The sequence below is a fragment of the Rhinolophus hipposideros genome, assembly GCF_964194185.1.
Source record: "Rhinolophus hipposideros genome assembly, chromosome: 22".
In the NCBI taxonomy this organism is placed as follows: Eukaryota; Metazoa; Chordata; class Mammalia; order Chiroptera; family Rhinolophidae; genus Rhinolophus; species Rhinolophus hipposideros.
The window spans coordinates 3718296-3739645 of record NC_138068.1 but is presented as its reverse complement, the minus strand read 5'-3'; the positions used below and the strand labels follow the sequence as shown (position 1 = coordinate 3739645).

The 21350-nt window shown below is 50.4% G+C and overlaps 1 protein-coding gene across 1 annotated transcript in view; it reads right to left on the bottom strand.

Moving 5' to 3' along the window:
- Positions 1 to 17906, bottom strand: part of APCDD1L (APC down-regulated 1 like) — a 46148-nt gene extending 28242 nt beyond the window's left edge. The window contains exon 1 of the mRNA XM_081034039.1: positions 17556 to 17906. Within this exon, the coding sequence (XP_080890165.1) occupies positions 17556 to 17604 (49 nt within the window). The 5' untranslated portion in view covers positions 17605 to 17906. The remainder of the gene's footprint in view (positions 1 to 17555) is intronic.
- Positions 17907 to 21350: the final 3444 nt, after the last annotated feature.

Sequence of the window (21350 nt, the reverse complement as noted above, 5' to 3'; positions counted from 1 at the left end):
TTGCCATTACGAATATTTTCGATGTCTACAAAAATTGATGTCCACATGAGAACATTGTTAGGGACCCTGCCCCCCTCCAGCTTTTGAGAGGACCCTCATGAGAGATAGACCCAAAAGCTTTTCTTTTTCTTTTTTTAAAGTTTATTGGGGTGACAATTGTTAGTAAAATTACACAGATTTCAGGTGTACAATTCTGTATTACATCATCTATAAATCCCATTGTGTGTTCACCACCCAGAGTCAGTTCTCTTTTCATCACCATGTATTTGATCCCCTGTATACCCTCATCCCAAAAGCTTTTCGAGGACAGTGTAAGGGAGGAAAATCAAAGACAGCATGAGAAAGGAAAAGTTACAGGACAATCTCACCTATGGACATGGTTGCAAAGGCCCTAAATAAAATATTAGCGAGTGGAGTACAGTAATTTATAAAAAAGATCATGCAGTGTGTGTGTTGGGCCTATCCCAATAATGCAAGAGTGTTTAATATTAGAAAAATCTATAAACGTCATCCATTCACAGATTAAAACAGAAAAACATACAATCAACTCATAGATGCAGGAAAAGCAGTTGGTAAAATTCCATACCCATTCACCATTTTAAATAAATTGTATGAAAAGAGAAATAGTTTGAAATATTGTTATGCTGAATAAAGGCATTACCAAAACCCCTACATTAAATAATAATGCTTCCTGGTGAAACACCGAACTTTTGAGATCAAGAATCAGGTGGCATCCCATCACAAAATGAATGCCAATTATTTCCAACATTTACTGAAGGTCCTAACAGTAAGATAAGAAAAAGAAACAAAAGGAATAAGAATTAGAGAAGACATAAACTTGTAACTATTTGTAGATGATATGATTATCGATGTACCAAACTCCAAATCTACAGAAAATTTATTAGAAACAATGAGTGTTTAGCAAGATGGCTGGATAAAAGAAATCAATGTACAAAAATCAATTACATTCTGTAACAGCAACAGATGGAGGGGGGAGATACCATTTACAATAGTAGTAAAAAGTATAAGGTACCTAGGAATAAATCTAATAAAAGTAAGCAAGACATATTTGGAGAAAATTATCAAAATGTATTGAAAGACATTAAAGAAGGTATAAGTAAATGAAGTGACATATCCATGCAGAGGAAGGATCAAGAGATGGCAGTTTTCTAAAAATTGATCCACAGGAAACGTATTCCAGTAAAAATCCCAGCAGGTTATTTCATTTTACTTTTTTAAGGATCTTGACAAGATGGTTATAAAATTTATATGTAAGAGCAAAGGTGTCAGAATTGAAGAAAAAATAAGGTGTGGGGGTGGGCTGTATCAGAGATCAAGATTTATTGAGAACTAGAGTAATTGTGTATTCTGTGAAGAGATAATAATTGACCAAAGGAATGAATAGGAGCTCAGATACTGACTCATCGAATGTATAAGCTTGATGTGCGTCAGGCCTGATGATCAGTTGGGAAGAGATGGCTGTTCAATAAATAGGGCCAGGACCATTGGTTATCTGCGTAGAAAAGGAAAAGAAATTGGACCCCTTCCTCACACCATACCCCCGAATCAATTTTCAATTAATAAAAGACTTCAATGTAAACGGCAAAGTGCTAAAGTGTTTAGAAGAAAATGCAGAATATCTTTATGATCTCAAGATAGCGAGAAAAAAAAAGGAAACAAAATGCAAAGTGTTAGCCTAGGAAGACAGGCTGATAAATGTGGCTACATTAAAACGAGGAACTTCCGTGACTCAAGAGACACCATAAAGAGAATGAAAAGGAAAGCCACAAACCAGGAGATACCCACAGCCCATGTAACCAGTAAAGGATTAATACACAAAGTGTGTAAATTCCTACAAATCTTAAGGAAAAGACCAACAAAGCAGTAGAAAAATGGGCACAGGACACAAGCCAGAATTTCCCAGAAGACTGACAGAATGGTAAATGACGCTATGCAGAGATATTCAGACCCATGAGTACTCACGGCCATGCAAATTAGAGCCCAATGAGGTAACATTTTTATACTCATTAGATTATCAAAAACTATGAATTCCCAAAATAGCAAATATTGAGAAGGTTAGTGGGAACCCTGTGGGTGGGAGCATAAATGGGGATAACCACTTCGTAGAACAGTTCTTGTAAATTAACTTTATGAAAGTTTACAACATGAGACCAGTGGCTTACGAACATTTTCTGTGACTCACAGAAATGCACTTTGACGTCGACGTCTCATATGCACACCTGCATGTGAATGCACACCCTCCTGCATCCACATGCGTGTAATGGACACAAGTTTCGGGAAGTAATCTTGGCTCTCACTAGGAGATATACACTCTGCAGCAGTCTCTTCTTGTTCACTGTTTGGGCTTCGCCAACATGATCTCCTGACCCATGAATAGATCACGGCTCAGATTTTATACCTCTCGCACACGTGTACCCGGTGACAGTTACAAGGATGTTGGTAACAGCTTTGCTTGTAATAGCAGAGCTGGAAAAAGATGGAATGACCACAGACTGAAGAACAGATAAAGAACCTGTCGCAGCTTCACGTGTTGGAATATTACACAGCAGTGAACATTGACGAACTGCAGCCACTCCCGACAACCTGCACACACCTTAGAAACACAGCACGGAGCGGCCAGAGTCAGTTCAGGAGAAAAGCTAAGAGTATGCAACAACTTGTACGTAGTTCAAGAACAAGCACAGCTAAAACCTACACTCAGGGCACACATACCCTGGAACAAAGCAAGGAAAGGATCGTCACAACAATATGGGTGGGTGGCTGAAGACGCTGGCCGTGTTCTAGTTCCCATGTGTCAGGGATGGTTCACAGGTGTCCATCGTACGTTATGTTTCAAAGTACACATAGTTTTGTAGTTATCAAATGTGATGGAACAAAAGTGTACATTTGACCAAATCACTCCTGTTTAGAACCCTTCCCGCTTCAAAGTCCGACAAAATCCAGTCTTTGCCTGTGAGTCCTCTCATCATTTTCTCCAGCACTCTGCATGCCACACACACTGACGTGCTGTCAGTTCTTGTATCATACCCAGTACTGTGCACTGAACGGGTGTAGCCCCCAAATCCACAGGTCCAAGCCCTACTCCCCAGTGTGATGGCATTTGGAGGGGGTGTCTTTAGGCGATATTAGGGTTAGATGAGGCCATGCGGGAGGGGCCCCCTGATGGGATTAGTGCCCTTGTAAGAAGAGGAAGAGACTGAGCCCTCTCTCTCAGCAATGTGAGGAGCCAGCAGGAAGGAAAACCAAGAAGCAGGCCCTCACCAGACCTAGAATTTGGGGGCATCTTGATCTCGGGCTTCCCAAGCTCCACAACTGTGTCTTGTTGAAGCTGCCCAGTCTGTGATATTTTGTTATGGCTGAAATGACTGACACCCAGGTTGTACTCACCCCAGGGCCTTTGCACTTGCAGTTCCCTGTTCTAGGACCTTCTGGCTCATTCTCATTCTTCTGCTCAAGTGTCACCTCTTCAGTGAGAACTTCCCCATGACCCTGTCTCAAGCTGGGCCCTCCAGTGCCCCCTAGAGCCTGCTGTCCCCCTCCACTGCCTCCACAGGGAGCAGTGGGGCTTCTGGTCCTACTCCTCCCCCCTCCCCCCAACCCCAGCACTGACTACAGTTAGTACAGATCAGGACACTCATTCATCACGTGCTTCTTCCCCTGACTGTGAGTGTGGGGAGGGCTGGGACAGCTCTGTCTCGCTCAGCTTGTCTCTCCTCTGCCAAACCTGATACCATACCTGCGAGGATCACACAGGAATCCTGGGCTACCAGGACCAGCTACATGATTTGCAGGGCCCAGTACAAATTGAAAAAGCAGAGCCCTTGTTTGGAAAGTATTTAGAATTTCAAGATGGTGGCAGCAGAGCACTAAATCCAGAGCAGGGTTCTTCTGAGGCTGGCCCCGTGTGACTGCCTAGGCCACGCACCCACAAAGCCTGCCCCCCTGTAGATACATCTGTGAAAGAACTGAAATGTTATCAGGACATCACCGGGCCTGGGAGGGACATTGTGTCACCTAACCATGAGCATGCGTTAACTTCCTTGCTGGGGGCTTGCTTCTCCCCTGTACACACTTGGCCTCACTCTCCCTTGTACCCGAGGCCCCTAGAAGGCAGGCATCATGACCGTGGTGCCCTGTGGCTGGAGCCCAGGCGGGACCAGACGAACCTGGGTTGGATTCCAGGTGTGTGACGTGGAGTGAGATGCTGGTGCTGTACCCCATGACCCTCAGTTTCCTCATCTGTACAATGGGGGAAGGGGTAGCACAAGTGAAGTGCTTCTTCGCGTGGTGCCTGCCATGTAGTAGAAGCCCAATCTGCGTGTGTGTGTGATTTCTGTCGCAACACGGAACAAGGACTGTGTGGGCTCCTAGCCAGAGGTCCCAACCCACTCCTACATCCTCAGCTGCTGACAGGGCCATCAGCAGAGCAGGAGTGTCAGCTCCCTGCACTGGGCCAGGACCCCAGCAATGAGTTACTCACTGCCTGTGTGACCAGGGTCCCGGCGCCCCACCCCAAACCTCTGTTTCCTCACACTCAGCCTGGAGCTGAGACGGCCACATCACATCCTCACTGCAGTGCTGGCAGTGAGGACAAGTGACGGAGGGTGGCACGAGGCCTGGCATGCCGTAGACAGCAGCGATGCCTGCTCTTGATGACTGCCTTTATGAGCAGATGAGGCAAGGGGCATTTCTATTCAGTCCCGCTTCCCCCAAGGTTAATGAGTTCAGGTTAGTTTTCTGACTCCTGCAAAGAAATGGTAGTATTTGCAGTCATCGCTTTATTTAGCGCTGAGCTGTGCCAAGCCCTGGGTCAGACATGGGGAGACATGGAGCGGAACAGGACACGTCACGGCGCCAGAGGGGTTCCCAACCCTGCCCGGAAGCCGGACCCCAGATAAATCGTCACTGTGTGGTGTCTAGAGAGGCGTGTGCCCGAGGGCTGGGGCATGCCCAAGTTTACCACCCACAGAGCAGCCCCCCTCAGAGCCAGGCTGGAACAGGACAAAGAAACATTTCCGCTGAGACAGGCTGGCCATCAGCGAGGCTGCCCAGCTGGGCCCGGAGAGATCCCTTTGAGGGGTTGTAAGCTCTTAGGGGGGCACAGGAGGCCTGCCACGCAGTGCCAAGGACTCAGCAGTGCCTTTTCCAGGGCTGAATGTGGGAAATGCGCCAGGAGGTCTGGAAGGGGCCAGTGGCAGTGAGATGGCATGCTAATAATCCCTCTGAAATTGCTTTGTCCCTCCCCTGCCACCTGTCCCTCCCCTGCAACCGGCTGGTCCAGGGCTGGTGGGGGGGGCAGGTGGAAGCTCGGCTTGAGTGGGGGCTGGAGGGGGCAGGAGACATGGATGGTCATGTCCACCGTGCGGTGCCCCACTCGGGTCCACCTTGACAGCCTACTTCACAGAGGAGGAAACTGAGCCCCTCGTATCTTACTGGGAGATTCCTGGGGTGGCCATAACAAGGTCCCACAGGCTGGGGAGACTTAAGCAACAGAAACGGATTGTCTCACACTGGCAGCTGGGAGCCCCAGATCCGGGGGCTGGCAGGGCTGCTTCCTTCTCTTCTGAGGCTTCTCTCCTTGGCTTGTGGACGTGGCCGTCTTCTTCCTGTCTTCACATCAGCTTCCCTCTGAGGAGTCTGAGTCCATGTTTCCCCTTTTAATGAGGACACCAGTCCTCCTGGATGAGGACCCACCTAAATGACCTCATTTTAACTCGATCCCTTACATAAGGACACGAGCTGCAAATAAGGTAACCTTTCGAGGTACTGGGGGTTACACCTTCAACCTACAGACTTTTGGGGGGACGGCACAATTCAACACCCAGCACCCCAGCTGACCCTGTTGGTGGGACACAGGATCCTCTAATAATATATTCTATTATGAAAGGACGCAGCGCAAAGCAGCAAATCCCCTGTAGCGCCCTCCCCAACCTCCCTCTCCCCTTCCCAGCAGCAACCGTTATTATTAGTTTGTGTATCTTTCCAGACCTCTTTCTACGAAGGAATATACATAAATATGTGTTGTGGGTGGAGGGAGGCTGTTTTTAAAATAAAATTTAAAATCCTGTTACGGTGAAAAACCTGGCTAATGAAAATTATGTTTCAAAATAGACTGAGGCGTTCTTTGTGCTAAATATGGTGTTCTTTGTCTCATTTGCAGTGGAAAAGTCCCTTGTTTAAAAAAAAAAAAAAACATTATTAAGAGGCCTTACAATACAAACCACATTTTCCAATTCAATAGCGTACAAGGTCAGCCAAGCAAAGACAATGTCGACTAGCTTCAGAAGTGTCTTGCTCAATAATGAAATTTGTTCAGAGGGGCGGCATTGTAATCAGAGCCTGGTATAAGCCCGTTGTGGTGCTGCTGAAATTTTAGCTCCGAAATGAACCCCTTCAGTAATTGGGAACCTATTAAAGAATGCTTAAGTGCAATTTCAGATGTCACATTTCCTGATTAACAAGGATATCATTTCTCGAAGGGAAAAACTGAAAAAAAAAGAGGATTCTGTGTATATCCTTGGATTTCCTGCGTTGGCCCTTGTGCCGAAGGCAAAGGCCACGTACCACTGGTCTAGGTGAAAGCTGGTAAGGACTCACTGGACCAGGAAGAGGGTCTTCCAGGGCCAACAGGGCTGGAGAAGGAGTATTAGGAGAATCAATCTTTGCTGGCCACCCACATTCCAGCTGGACCCAGAGACCCGCCGGACCCACGCATCCCGTCCCTCATACTCTGGTCTCCACCCGAATGTCAGTCTCCCTGATGGCAGGTCCTAAGCTAGAGCTCTTTGTAGAACATGCCTCTTCCTCCTTTGGGCCAAAGCCCCTGTGTGAGGACAGAGTCCCAGAGAGCAGTTTCCAGGCTCTCGGCCTCACGTGGAAAGGTGTTGGCTCGGGTAGTAGATGGCTATCAGCTGTGGCTAGTTGGCCGTCAGCTGTTACCCGTTAGCCATTAGCCACTGATATAACTGCCGTGGCTGCGCGGGGGTGGGTTGGTTGGCAGAGAAGTGGACGGCATATTGTGGATCGTGTGGTTCCTGCTTCCTGTGTCTCCAACCCAGTTGTCAGCGAGACTATAGTGGTATGACTCCCCTATCTATGGCTGCATGGGTGTTCCTTTTTGGACTCATGGTGTCCTATGTTTGTGTGCAGGGAGCGGGACCAGAATCCCTGCATGACACCCTGCCTTTGGAGGCTGCTGTCACCTCCTGCTGGATGCCATCCGCAGCCACCGGCCTCTGCTCTTGCCCATGGGCACCACTCCCATGTCTCTAACCCCTTCCTGGGAGTCTCATCTCCAACACGTGTCTATCTGGGTGGCTGGTCCCCCACCTGGGCTTCAGAGCCCTCAAACTCCTCATTTCCTCTACCTGCTCGACTAATTAGGACACAGTGTGGGGGGTGGCCCACCCTCCTGGAGTGTCCCCATCTGCATTAGGATTTCGTGGCTGCTGTTCACACATCTGTGCTGCCACCTCTGAGGTCTGGGCAGGAGGGGCCGTGGCTTTCGTTGCACAGTAGCCTTCTGTGAGTAATAACATAACTACAAACATCTCTGCTCTCAGATATCTTAAGCCCAAGCCAGCCAAGCACAATTCTTGATTTCCTCTACCTCCAACCCAGTCCCTTCATATGGGTTACAGCTAGCCCCTAAGGCCAGGTAGGAACTTAGAAAGGAAGTTAGAAAAAGGCAACTCTGTGGGTGGGCACAGCCCCCACTGGGGCCCTTGGCTGGAGCTGTGGAGCAGACAGCACCTCTTGTCACGGCGGTTCCTCCACCACAGTTCTCATCCCCACTCCCCAAGGACCATCATCCCCCTAATACCAGGTATCTGGGAGTCATCTCTTTACCCCCTGTTGTGGGCTGAATTGTGCCTCCCAAAAGATACATTCAAGTCCTAAAATTCCTGGTACCTGTGAAGCTGATGTTGGAAATAGGACGAGCTGGTTTGCTCACCTCTCTGACCTGTGCCAGCCATGCTGATGCGCCTTCAGTTTCTGCAACGGGCCCAAGTGACTTGTGTTTTAGGGCCACACTTCCATGTCACCTCCTTGGAGAGGAGCACCTTCCAAGGGCACCTCACCTGGCAGCCCTCCCACCCCCCAGCTAGCACACTACTCCCTTTCTTTTCTTCGTTTCATAGTGCTATTGTCATCAGTCATTTTCTCGTTTATTTGTTTTCTTATTTATTGTCGGTGCTCCCCCCTGCCCTCACCCCACTAGAGTGCAAGCCCTACCAGGCCCACTATATTCACTGTTGTGTCCTCAGGGTATAGAAGAGTGCCTGGCACATAGTAGGTGCCCACTGAATGCCCGCCGAAGAACTGAATACCTGAAAGAAGAAACATTCCTGCCATTGAGTTGAAGTTACATAAAGTTACCTAAAACCATAGTAAGTACACGCTTATTCATTTAAGCTTTTCCTAAACTAGAATTGGGAGTAGAGAGAGAATGAAGTTTGTCTTTGTACTTAAATTAAGCAGGATAAAAAAAGAAAAGAACTTCCTGAGCAAATTATGTAAACAGGGACTATGCTTCACCCTCTTAATAATGAACTCCAGAGGCTCTGGCCTCAAACACCCTGAGAAGCTCTCTGGCAATGAATATGCAAATTCCAAGTGATTCTCTGTCTTCATTGAAGCGCTTATAGGATTCTGGAGAACCGGGGTCCTAACCTCTCTCCCCCAGCACCTGTCAGCAGCAATAATGAATGCCCTGGCTGGAAATGGACTTAGCTCTTTACATGTAACCTGGAACTCTGACTTCCCGGAAGTCGGGCTGCCCCTAGCCACCGTCACTGACAGAAATGCATGTCTCTGAATGGCCCCATGTACAGTCCCTGAAAGCTTTTGGGGGGGGGGGGGTTACCAGGAAAAGGCAGCTAGTCAGTCAATCACGAGGCTATTACCTTCTTTAAGATTTCAATGGTAGCTTTAAATGGAATCTCTGCAAAAGGCCAGTGAAAATGCAAAAGCATTGTAAGGCCATAGAAGAAAAAATAAATCCAAACATCGATCGTTATGAAAGCCCAGGCACTCTCACTCACCGGCAAGTTGGTTTTCATTTCAGTAACTGTGGGTTGCTGTTAAGGAAATTGTAGCCCATCAGAACTTGGTTAAAGCTTATGGGCCAAACGGTAGACTTAAGTTTCAAACTATCTAGAAACCACACCCAACCACCAAAAACACATGTTAAAACAACTCTAATTGTATATTTCAAAGAACAAGTAATTTTGTTTTGCTGTGGTCCGTGGTAATTCCAAGCTAAATACATTCATGTCTTGCTCTCTGTTTTTACACATATTTTTGGGAAAGAGTGGGGTTGGGTGTGAGCTATTGCTTTTCTTCCTCTTTTCTGCATAATTTAATATTGAGGCATGTGGAGGGCAGCTCAGATTTTGTAATGCACATTGAGCTCTGGGGTCAGTGGGGACCAAACCATGTACGCTATTCAGCTAACTACTCAGAAAGCAGGGTCTCAAAAACGGATGTTGCAGGCATGTTGGTTAGGTGCTTTGGTTGCAAGCAACAGAAACCACATCGGACTTATGGAAGCTAAAAAGAGATTCTGTAAAAGGGCAAGGGTACTCACTGAACTAAGGGACGCTCTGGGAATCCAGTTTGTGGGAACTACTCTGAAGTGTTTCCAGGCCTTCCCCTGCCCCCCGTGGGCATGATGCATTTTAGCTTTTGGTGATTGCACGAGATTCCAGATCCTGGAGCAAGCTCAGCTTGAGACTTAAGCCCCAACATGGAGGAGAGGACCCTTGATTGACAAGTCCTCCAGGATTAGAGTCAGTGAGGGACATTTTGCTGCTAGCAGGAGAAGGAGACGTGGAACCTAGGCAGGCAAACCAGCACTTCTCTACTGCAGCTTTGCTTCAAGCAGAAGAGGGGGCCAGGGAATCCTCAGGGCACAGGCTCCACTGCTGATGGGATCGACAAGTAGCACAATAGATGTCGCTGGCATTGGTAAAGGACCCCACCTTCCCTGGACCCCCTCTGTGGTAGGCAGTGGGTCCCCTGGCCCTTGGGCTGATCATGCAGAGAGACGGTTAGTGCTTCAGGGCCACCAGGGAAGCACGAGTTCTGGGCTTACTGAGTTCAGTATCTCGCATGTTCTGAATGGCTCCTGAGCAGCCAGGAGCCCATCAGGCTGCGGTCTTGCCAGACCTCTGCCCCTTTCCAAGCATCCTAGCCCAGTGGCCTCCATTTCCTCAGGTGTCAAATGGTGATAACAGCAGTACCCCAATCACAAGGCAGTTGTGAAGAAATAATGTGATGCCCCTACGTGCTTAACAAGAGCAGGTTCTCAGTGGACATAAGCTATTGATGATATGGATCCATTCATAGCTGTGGCCCTTTCGATACATCACCAGGTGGAGGCAACGCAAACCCCTTCTGCCTTTGGAAGCCGAAACTTGCCCTTCCAACTCCCTACTCTTCCTCTGTGCCCCCATTCTCCTCTGACCCTGTCAGCTGCCATTTCTGACCCTTCCTCCCCAGCTGTGCTCCCAATGTCCCAGAATGCTTTGCAGCCTCTCTTAAGAAGCAGCGTAGCTTGGTCCTGAGTTGAAACCCGCAGTGTCCTGTCACCTTAACAACAATGTGAGAGACATCTACAAAACACCTGCTCTGTGCCTGGTACTGAGCTAAGCTTTTCACATGGGCAGTCTCACCTAGTCCTCACAGCAAGCCCGTGGAATAGACATTATTTGGCAAAGGAGGAAACTGAGGCACAGAGGAATTCAGTAATTAGAAGTCAGTGGAGCAGCTGGAATTCGAATGTGGGAAATTGAATTCCAGAGCCCAGCCCACGCTGCAGTCTTTGCAGACTGGACACTTCGCTCTTCAGCAGCTCTCAGATTCGCATTTAATTGGGGATTTAAAATGCTGTTCTCATTAGCATGCCTGTGGTCTCTGCTCTGTGATCTTCTGCTCTAGGTCTCGTTACATAAACTGTCAGCCCACATGCCTCAGCGTGTGCGTATCTCCTGGTGCCCAGACTTTGCTCTAAACCCTGGTCCTTTCAAACAGGCAGCAGGCCAAAGAGGCCCTTGCCTGAACTTTGGGCTGAAGTTTCGCACGGCCAGTTGAGGCATGAAGCGCTGTGGCCCACAAATCGCAGCCCCTGGGCTACATGGTCTTGAGCGGACGCTGTTGCTTCTGTCTTCTGTGAAATGAGGCTGTTCTTAGGGAGGTTACCAGAATCTAGTGAGGTCACGTGTCTAACATGCTTAGCAAGTGCTTGAGCTGTGTCTCTGTCTCCAAGGAAGGTCAGTCTCTCTCTCTCTCTCACCCCCTCCTACACGGGGTCACTTATGGTGAGACGACCTAGCCATCTAGTCTCCTCTCTGGGGAAAAAGGCCCCTCGCTTGTCGCTTGGGTTTCACTGCACAGGCTTCAATGGAAGAAATGTGAGCCGCAAGGAACAGTACATTATCCTTCAGGAAGGCTGGGTGAACAAGCAGTAAACTAGGAAAAGCTGCCACATAGACCGGAGACAGCTACTTTTCTCTATAGGAAGAGCACTAACAAATCAATAGGAGCAAAGATTATTTTAAAAACAAGTCCAATAGAACAAAGTGCAAAGGGAAAGACCAGACAGCTCATAGGAAAACCAATACAAGGGGTCCCCCAAAATACCAATAGACATTCCTCTTTGCTCACAAGTAAAGGAATGCTAGTCTCAACAACCAAGCATTACGACTGGCAAGATTTTTAAAGAGTGATAATGATAAAGATTGGGCGAGGATGAAGGAAGCCAGTGCTCTCATTGGCTGTCTGTGGGGAGTCGACTGGTGTACCCCACTGGAAGAAAGGCCAGTGAAAGAATTTAACACTCACATTTTGCCACAGCAATTCCACTATTAGGAATTTACACCCTAATTTACAGATGAAGGGGAGCCTGGGGGCAGGGAACAGTGTGCTAAGCCAAAGGAACAGCATGTGTGTGTCTGGAGGCTGTGGTGGAAAGGAGGGTGGCTTGATGAGCAGGCCGATGGAGTTCAGTGTGACTGGGTCATGGTGCTGGTGGCTGGTGGCCACTGTCTTCTCTGAGGAGGAACAGCGTGTGTCTGTAGGGATGAGGGTCTGGCTGGGACAAGTCCCACGGGTCGTGAGTAATTCTAGATGGTGGATTTTCTTCCAGTCTACATCTTGACAGATGCATTTTAAATCTGAAAAATGCCCCCTGAAAGTGGTTGACAGCCTCACTTAGGTTCGGGTGTTGATGGTGAGGAGACGAAATGAAAAAAAAGGAGCCTGAGCTGTGGTGACCTAGCGGAGGGGGCTGGGGAGGGGCCCTGCATCCGTCCTGCTCCTCCTCCCAGGGTGCGGGAGGATGGGGTTCGTCGCAGGACCTGCTCAGGTGCTGAGCAGGTGCCATGCTGAGCCCGGCCTGTCGGACATCATGGATGCCACGAGGCACTGAATCTGGGGGGGACTAAAATGATGGTTGAAAGGACGTATCTTGGCACTCGGAGTTGGTGGAGCTCCTCCTAAGAATCAGAGACATTCAGGGCTAGAAGCAAGTCCAGGCAACTCCCTAGCCAGCGCTACCCATCGCATCACCCAGTTGATTCTTGGGTGCCCCCGTGATGGGGCATACACTACTTGTCCCCTGCTGAATACCCTTCAGGCGGCCCTCCACTGCCCTCGACACAAAGTCACACTCCTTCCTGAGGCCACTGTGGCCTTCCTGATTGAGCTCCTGCACCCTCTGACCTCTTCCTCCTTTGTCCTCGCCTTTCTCTCGCCACCCCACTGGCTTTCTCTCTGGCCTCTGAACACGTCACTGTTTTCTTTCACGTCCAGGCCTTGGCACATGTTACTCCCTCTCCCCAGATATTCCTCTTCTTTTTCCTTTTCCAAGTGTCAGCTTGCATATCACCTTTTTAGGGAGGCCTTCCTTAACCTCCCAACCCATGCTAATGCCCCTGGACCTACCCAATATCACACTCGTTATTGCTCATTTAATTGTCCTATTTGACCTTGCTCATTTAATTATCATTGCTCATTTAATTGTTGTATTTGACCTTGACTTCCATGAGGGCAGGGGGCTGCCTTATTCATTCCTCGGTCTTCAATATCTTATTCCTGTAAGTGGCACATATATAGCAAGGCACCCCATACACGTTCAGTGAGTTGAAACTCAGTTGAGTCCCCCTCTTTGCTAGACAATTCTTCCTTTTCCCAACCTCCTTCGGCCCCTGTCGTGAGTGCTGTCATCATTGTCATTTCATAGATAAGGAAACCGATGATGACAGCAGCCACAGCGGGGCCCAGGGAGAATGACAGGAGACTGTGTACAAGACGTAGCCTGGCTCACTACATAGGAACAACGATTAATTTAGTCACTGCTGTTGTATCATGACAATAGTCATAGTGCTCTTGAGGACACACAGGGCACCAGTGGGGGGAAGGAAATGCAGCACCCGCCCGAAGGAGACACACATCACATGGCTTGCCCAAACTCAAGCTGAGTGGGTGGCTGCCTGAGAGCAGGGCCCTGCCTCTTTCTTCTCCAGGCCTGGAGAGTTTAATTCAAGGTTTGGGACTTTGCAGTAACAGCACGGAGTGTTCACTGAGCTCTTGGTGTCACATACTGATTCCACGGCATCTCATTTAACCCGTTAGCACCCCTTGAGGCCAGAGCTATCACCATTCCCAGCTCATTGATGGGGACATAGGCTGAACGGGTCCAGGTGACAGAACGGGAAGGTGACAAAGTTAGGGTGGGACCCAGGTCTGTCCAGTTCCTAAGATGTTGCTCTCCAGCTCTCTGTAGTCCAGAAAACATGTATTAGATCCAGCCAAGCCCAGCTGACCTCGGGGCGCACAGAGGGCACCCCCAGCTGTCTCAGCGCACACTGGACCGCTGGGTGCCCCTTCAGCTGGAAGGTCTGACATTCCCCGGGACATAGTGTTTCCTCCCACTTCTGTTGTGCACTTCGCTTCCGAGGTCTCAGACAGTTTCCGGCATCAAGGTCTTTTGGAAATTCTCTGAATATCCAAGGAAGACTGGAAGCTGGCTTTGCACAAAGCTTCCTGAAACCCATGCTGGTTTAAGGAGCGACCACACCAACCTCCTGGCCACAACTCATGGCCTCCCCCTGCACCGACCTCAGAATTTAGTTTCTTCCCTAGAGTTCCCCTAGCTAAGCTTAGTTGCCCTCAAGTTCAAATTGATTTCAGTGGCCTCCCTTCCTTTGCATTAGGCCATCGATCTTCATTTTCCAGACTGATTTTGGTGGTGAAGCACCATATCTTGGAAGTTTTATCAGAGGCTCATTCTGGCTTAAAAGCTTTCGTTAACATAGTTAAGTTCCCATACGTCGCACAAATATTTCTTCATGAGTAGCTTCTAACTGGTTTGCCATCCAGATGGTTTTGAAATCAAGAAAGCTGCTGTATTTGCCTTGAGCTGGTAATTTCAAGTTTGGAGATTACAGCCTCAGTCAGAAGATAAGTGAAACAGCTGGCCACGATGAGCCGTCTGCGAGGAGTGTCCGTGAAGCAGCCGAGGTTTCTGTTGGTAATTTCCTTTGTTTTAAATAACTAATGCAATTACCGATCTCTATTCACATTTGATTTTCGGACCAGTGTACTTAATTTCCTCCCCAGTTTTTATTCTCAGTTTCGAAACGGAGCCCCACATCAACAACTCATTTATTATGGAGTAGCCTGTGATTTCGTTCTGGTTAATCTCAATGATAACTTGCCATCGCAAAGTATATGGTTAGAGATAAAAGCAGGACTGAAATAAGACCCCCAAAAATGAGGGGAAAAAAGGAGCTGTGGTTTCTCATTTTCCCCCTCAAGCATAACTTGTTGAGTAAGGAGATTTTTAAAAGCCAGAAATTGCTGTGGAGCGAACCAGAGCTGGGAGCTGGAGAACCGGCCCGGGACACATCTGGCATTCCAGGGATCTGAGGAAGGTTGGCTGTTGTGGTGACTAACCACGCTCAGCCACAGCCCAGCTCTGTCATCCAACAAGAGGACGTTCGCAGAGACAAGAGGGAGGGAGAGCAAATAGGGAAAATCAACGTCCAAATTAGAAACTACCTAAGCTGCTTTGTTTTTCTTGAGGCCCCACTGTGCCTTTGCTTTCCTGATTGCTCAGAGCAAAAATAACAAAATCCATCCAACCCTGTGACTTTGACAGATTCATCAGAAAAGCTACCACTTGAGTTTGATGGAGCCACACCAGTGGTTCTGAACCAGGGGCAGTGTTGCCCCCAGGGCACATTTGTCCAGAGACCTTTCCGGTTGTCATAGCTGAGGAGGTGTTGCCCTTGACATGTAGTAGATGGAAGGCCAGGAATGTACAGTAGGTACAGTGCACGGGACGCCCGCACAACAGAGAAAGATCTGGAAAACAACGTCAGTGGTGCTGAGGTTGAGAAAGCCAGGCGTGTGTGTGTGTGTGTGTGTGTGTGTGTGTGTGTGTGAGCTCAGTGTGAATTCACGTGGTGGGGCCATTGGTGCGCCCTTCACAAAGTTTCTGGAAACTAGAGACATGAAGTTCAGGCATGCCTCAGCTCAGGTACCTAAATTATGTAAGTTTCTGAGGATTAACTGGGATCTGTTTCCTTTCACTCAAAGCAAAAGCATCTTGTTGCCTTGTGGTGCAGCCAGTGGTGAAAAGGACTTTCGGAAAAAGTGTCCAGTGGAAAATGGTCCCTGGCCTAGGACAGCGAATGGCAAAGGCAGCGGGAACAGGTCACCATCCTCTCCAGCCTCTGTGTCTGACTCGGGGGCCAGCTGCTGGGCTCCCCCAGTGCCTCAGGCCCATGTCATGCTCCTGGCTTCTCTCCTGTGAAATCGGTCTGACTTGCCGTGGCAAAAGGTCGCCAAGGAGCGAAGCAGCAGGAGTCCCCCAGAGCAATCTGCGATGTAAACGTCCAATGATTTTATTGGCATGACGACAAGCCGAGGGTCTGCCAAGGACAATAGTCCTGCGCTGTGACCAAGACTGCAGGTCTCTGGGGTAATCTGTCCTACCGCTCTGGACTGTTCCATTGCCATGGGATGCAACAGCTTGGGGAGGAGGTGGAGGAGAGCGGAAAGACGCACCGCCCCTCCCTCTCCCCTTCCCAGCTCAGGTCCTAAAGGGCGGCTGTACCTTCTCCTCTCAGCCATCCCCTTCCACTCCTACTTCCCATGCCCTCCGCACCCAACCAGCAGGGCTGTGTTGGCCCGTGTTGGCATTGATGGAGGACTCCTCTGCCATGGGAGGCCATGTGACCTCACCGCCAGCCCTGTGGTGAATGTACCCTTTGGATGGATGTTCTGCAACTCTTCAACCTGTTAACCCCTCCCTTGACCTTCCCTCAGACCCCTTTCATCTCTTCTCCAAATACCGTGCTTACAAATTTGGGGTTCGGAAGAAGACTGTGATTGAGGAGCTCCTGGAGGCAGCCCTGACTCTGCTCTTTGCCTGTAAATGGGGTAGAGAATGCCTGGTGAGAGCTGCACAGCACGTCTTACTGTAGACCTCATGGCCCTGGCACTTGGCTGCCATTCGCCGTACGCTTCTTTGGTGCCAGGCAGCATGCTAAGCGCTCCCTCCGATCACCTCTTGTGCTCCTCACAATAATTCTAGACAGACGTGAGGGGTTTGTGAGCCCATTTGACAGATGAGAAAGTAGAGGCTAAGAACTGATGGCTGTGCCTGCCCAAGGCCATACAGGTTGATATGAAGCTAACCTGGGCTTCTGAGCCAGGTGGTCTGACGCTAGGGCAAGAATTCTTAACCTTCCACAATGTGAGGGTGCTTGGGGTGAGTCTGGGGCTGGGTACACCTCCACGATGGTGGTGGTTATTGTCATTTCTGCCAGTGGTGGCACACTGTGATCAGCTGGCATTTGTAGAGTTTTGCATATTCCCATCCCCTAAGAAGAGCCAATGGGCCAGCAGTTAGTCCTGGAAAAGGCACTGTCTCCTCTACCAGAGGGTCCTGGGGTCCCTGGGCCAGCCCCCAATCCCCCTAACCCGCATCCCCCACCCTCCTGTCAGGCTTGCCGGGCAGCAGCCTGGGCTCAGCGCCACTGCATCCTCCCCTGAGCTCTGCCTCAGCTCTGCTGCAGGACACAAGGCTGGAGCACCCACAGGTGCAGGAGTCGGTGGGTAAGGCCAGACCTGCAGCCCTGGTCTGAGTGACCTGGGGCTTGGACCTTCCCATGGAGGTCTCAGTGGACCTGGGATCCTCCTGATGTTGGAGGTCCCTGTCCCCCTGGAGCCCGTCTCCGGGGGCTACTCTCAGTGCCTGGAGGTCAGGCCCCAGGCACCCGCAGAGCGGAGGGGTGCGCACTTCGCGCGGTGACGCGGGTCCCTCGCGCAGGGCCCAGGAGGAGCCTGGAGGTGCGGCAGGTGCCGCACAGGTGAGGCTGGAGAAGGGCGCTCAGGACGCAGCATCACCGACCCGGTGCACAGGCCCCTGCAGCAGTGCCCAAGGACCCTCGGGGGACGTCAGATGGCGAGCTCCCTCCTTCCGACCTCAGGCATCGAGCCGGTGGGGGAACGGTGTCACCTACCTCCCAAAAGTACCAGGACGCAAGCGTAGGGGAGCATGGCTGCGGGCATCCCGTCGGGGCTGGCAGGACGGCCCTGGGACGCCTCCACGGTGCGTGGAGGGGAGGAGCAGGCGCCGGGCTCTCGGGCAGCAGCGGACGCTGGCGGCCCGGCTGGGGTCCTGCGTAGAAGTTGCAAGGGTCCTGCGCCCCCCTCGGCGGTCGCACGCGCTCACCCTCCCGGCTGTTGATAGTTGTAAGTTGAGCTGCGCACTCATAGGTTCAACTTGCCAGAAGAGGTGGAGACAGCCCCCGGCGTTGCGCGCACGCTAGCGCAGTGCGCCCAGCCCTCTGGCGCAGCTCCTTCTGCCATTCAGACCCCCTAGCCGACCCCCCTCCGTACCCTGCCCCTCGCCTCCCCCAAAGTCTTCGCAGTGAGCAAGGAGGCCTCGCTTAATTCTTGTCCTGGTCAAGCCAGAGCGGTGCGCTCCTCTCGCCAAAGTGCACCCCTAACCAGGCTGGTACCTGGAACGACAAGGGGGGCGGTTGGGAGCCGGGAGGCTCTTCTATGCCTCGCTGGGTCCCCGCACCCCGGAAGTTTCTATTCGGGCCTTCCAGATACTCTTGGAAAAGTCGAGAAACTTGGAGACCTGGGAACGCTGTGGAAGTGGCCAACTTGGGGCGCCCAGCAGCCAGCAGCTGCTCTCTCTAATTAACTCCTCTGGGCTCCAAAGAGCATCTAGGCAAATAGTGTGGAGCCGACCAGGGCGGGCTCCCCCCACCCTTCCTCCCCAACTCCTCCTCCTGCCACCAACCCCCAATTTCCATCTGAATGAGTCAGTTTAGGGTGGCAGTTCAGAGGCGAAGCAGCTGGGAGGAGGAGGAGGGGCGGGGACAGACTGGATGCCCCCAAACTGGTCACCCCCTGCCCCCATCCCAGGCCCTGGGCCTCCCCAGGCAGCACCCCCAGTGTCAGGTGAGGCTTGCAGAAAGGTGCTGCACGTCTGAAAGGAGGACCTTCACAAGTTACTGGATTTATGAATGAAGGAGGGAAAGAAAGAATCACTGGGATTGTTCCTACCTGCCTGGATCTTCTGGATAGCTGAAGTAAAGCTGTGGGGGCGGGCATGGGGGCTGAAGATGTGTAGACCTCCATGTCTGTTTTCATTATGTTGCCATTAACAGAGCGAGCGAGAGAGAGAGAGAGAGAGAGAGAGAGAGAGAGAGAGAGAGAGAGAGAGAGAAGATAGAACACAGAGAGAAGAGATGGAAAGAAAAAGAAGAAAGGAAAGAGAAAGTATAAAGCCAGAGGGGGAGAGAAAGAGGAAAAGAAAGAGAAAGGGGGAGAGGAGAGAGAGGTGAAGATTGTCCCTTTGGGAAGGGCTTGGAGACTTGGGGACAGATCTGTGCCCAGAACACAAAAGAGGAAGTGAAAGGGAGAGAGAAAAAGAGAATGAGAAAGACGGAGGAAGAGAGAGAATAAGAGAAGAGAGAGACGGAGATTGTCCCCTTGGAGAAGGCTTGGGGACTTGGGGACAGGTCTGTGCCTAGGGTGCATATCCAAGCCACCGGCCTGTCCTGTGGTTTGATTATAGACCCATCTGTTCATGTCTGTGAACTGCTCACGTCTGGGGTTCAGGAGACAGAACCCCACCTTTTCATTCTTTACCAGAAGCTGGGTGAGGCTCCCAGGGGCTACAAGAGACCTTCAAATCACTTCCCCCCCCCCCAGCCGGGGCTCCTGGGGCTGTCCTCGCTGCTCCTCGTCTCCAGAGGAGACAGAGAAGAGCAGAAATTGCAGGATGAGGCCGCAGCGTGGTGTCACACAAATGGCGATGTGAGAGAAGCAATCAATTCCCTTCCTGAAAATGACATTTTTTCTGGTCTCTGTGGATTGCTGAGAACAGCATGAGATGTGAGGTGGCCTTGCTGAAACTGAGATGGAGACCAGCTCCTCCGGCAGACGGTGGCCCCATGCCACCTATTCTGTTCTTCGGAAAGGGGTAACTTTTATGGGCAGGAGGAGAGTTGTGTGGGTGATTGTTTATAATTGCATAACTGTGATTATTCATGGCAGTTATACCAAATTCACAATTACAGATAGTTTGAAACACTGCATTGCTGCTCTGTCCTTGACTGAGGCTGTACTGTCGGGACTTCTGTGCTGAATGTCGACGTCTTGAAGTCCCAGGTTTGGTGTGTGTGGGTGCTGCGTTGCTGCCCCAGGTATGGTCATAATTCGGTGCTTTTGGAACTTGTTATACTGCTCTTGGAAGTAGGAACATCCCCACAAAGTCTTGTGCTCATGGATTAATTGCTATATTGAGTTATTAAGAAGAGGGATGGCTGGTAATTACTGAGGATGTGTTGTGGGCCAGATAATTGACATGCATATACTTTATAGGCGAACAACCTGATGAGAAGTAGTCCCATTTTACAGAACTGGGAAACTGAGCTCAGAGAAGTTTGGCCACTGGCCCAAGGCCACACAGCGGGAAGGTGGCAGAACTCCCAAGTCCTTACTTCTAACTACAATGTTCTGCGTCTCCATGGGGTGCCAGGTCTCACCGTGCTGTCCGCTCCGTTTTGAATCTGCAGATCTGAATGAGAAAGTCCCTTCTATGATAACAGCCTTTCTTTGGAGAGGTTTAGGAGTGACAGGAAGCACTCTTGCAAAGTGCTACCTAAGCCTCAGCTAAAACCTGCAGTTGAGACTGAGAGGGTACAGGCGGGACCCACTCCCCCGGTCCTCACACTAGCAGAAAGTGGGAGAAGCTGGCGAGGGTATTCAGGCCGCCTGGGGCAGCTCTTCCTTCTATAGGTGAGAGAATGGAAGCGCAGAGCAGATACGCTACCTGTTCGAGGCAATGCAGATTTTACTTCAAAAGAATACAAAACAGCAAAGAAAATGAACAAGTCATGTGTGAACAAGACTCTAGTCACTTTTGTTTAAAATCAAACAAAAGAGAAAGAAGGAACCGAAGCTAAAACTTATTTATTGGCTTCAAATGTGTATTTGTTTTTAAAGAAAAAACGTTATGTTATCCAGACCTCGCATTTTGCTAGAGACAGGGCGGTATGCGCTCTGTTCCTGACCCCCTTCTTACGTACAGAACATTTGAAATGGTAGTGATTATAAGGTTGTTTGGAGGAGAAGCATTCTTTCTTGAGACCTGACTCTGCTGGCCGTGACTCATGTTCATGGACCCTGTTGCATCTTGGCCTCCAGAGCTGGGCTTTTCTGGGTTGTTAACCACAGGGCCCTCCCCAGCTGGTCAGAGCAGCAGGGGAGCGGGCACAGGGTCTGCTTTCCTAGGGTCATGCACAGCCAGGGTGAGGGGGGTGGCCAGGAGCCAGACGACGTCCGTGATGGGAGAGGGGCGGCCAGCCTTCCACGCTCTGCGTTTATCTCCCACCCCACCTCTCCCCCACAATCAAAGTCTGGGGGTGGGTGATACAGAGAAGAGCCTCTCCCTCCCCTCTCCACCAGACACCCACCTCCTCCTTCTCGTCCCTGTTAAAAACACCATGGGAGGATAACATCGCCCCACCAACTCTTGCTATAAAATGCTCTGTTTCCTCTGCTAGTTATCAGGGGTGTCTGATCAAAGAAATGGTTCCCAGGCCTGGTTACCTAATAACCAAATAAACATCCAGGCTGGCTTCTCTGGTTGGGAATGGTGGGTGAGGTCACTCTGGACGAAGTCAGGGACAGGCAGAGTGGGTTGGGCCATTGGGACCATTCCTGCCTGCAGAGCGTCCTGCTGGCCAGGCCCGGAGTTGACCACGTCCTCCCTATCACCCCGTGTTACAGATGGA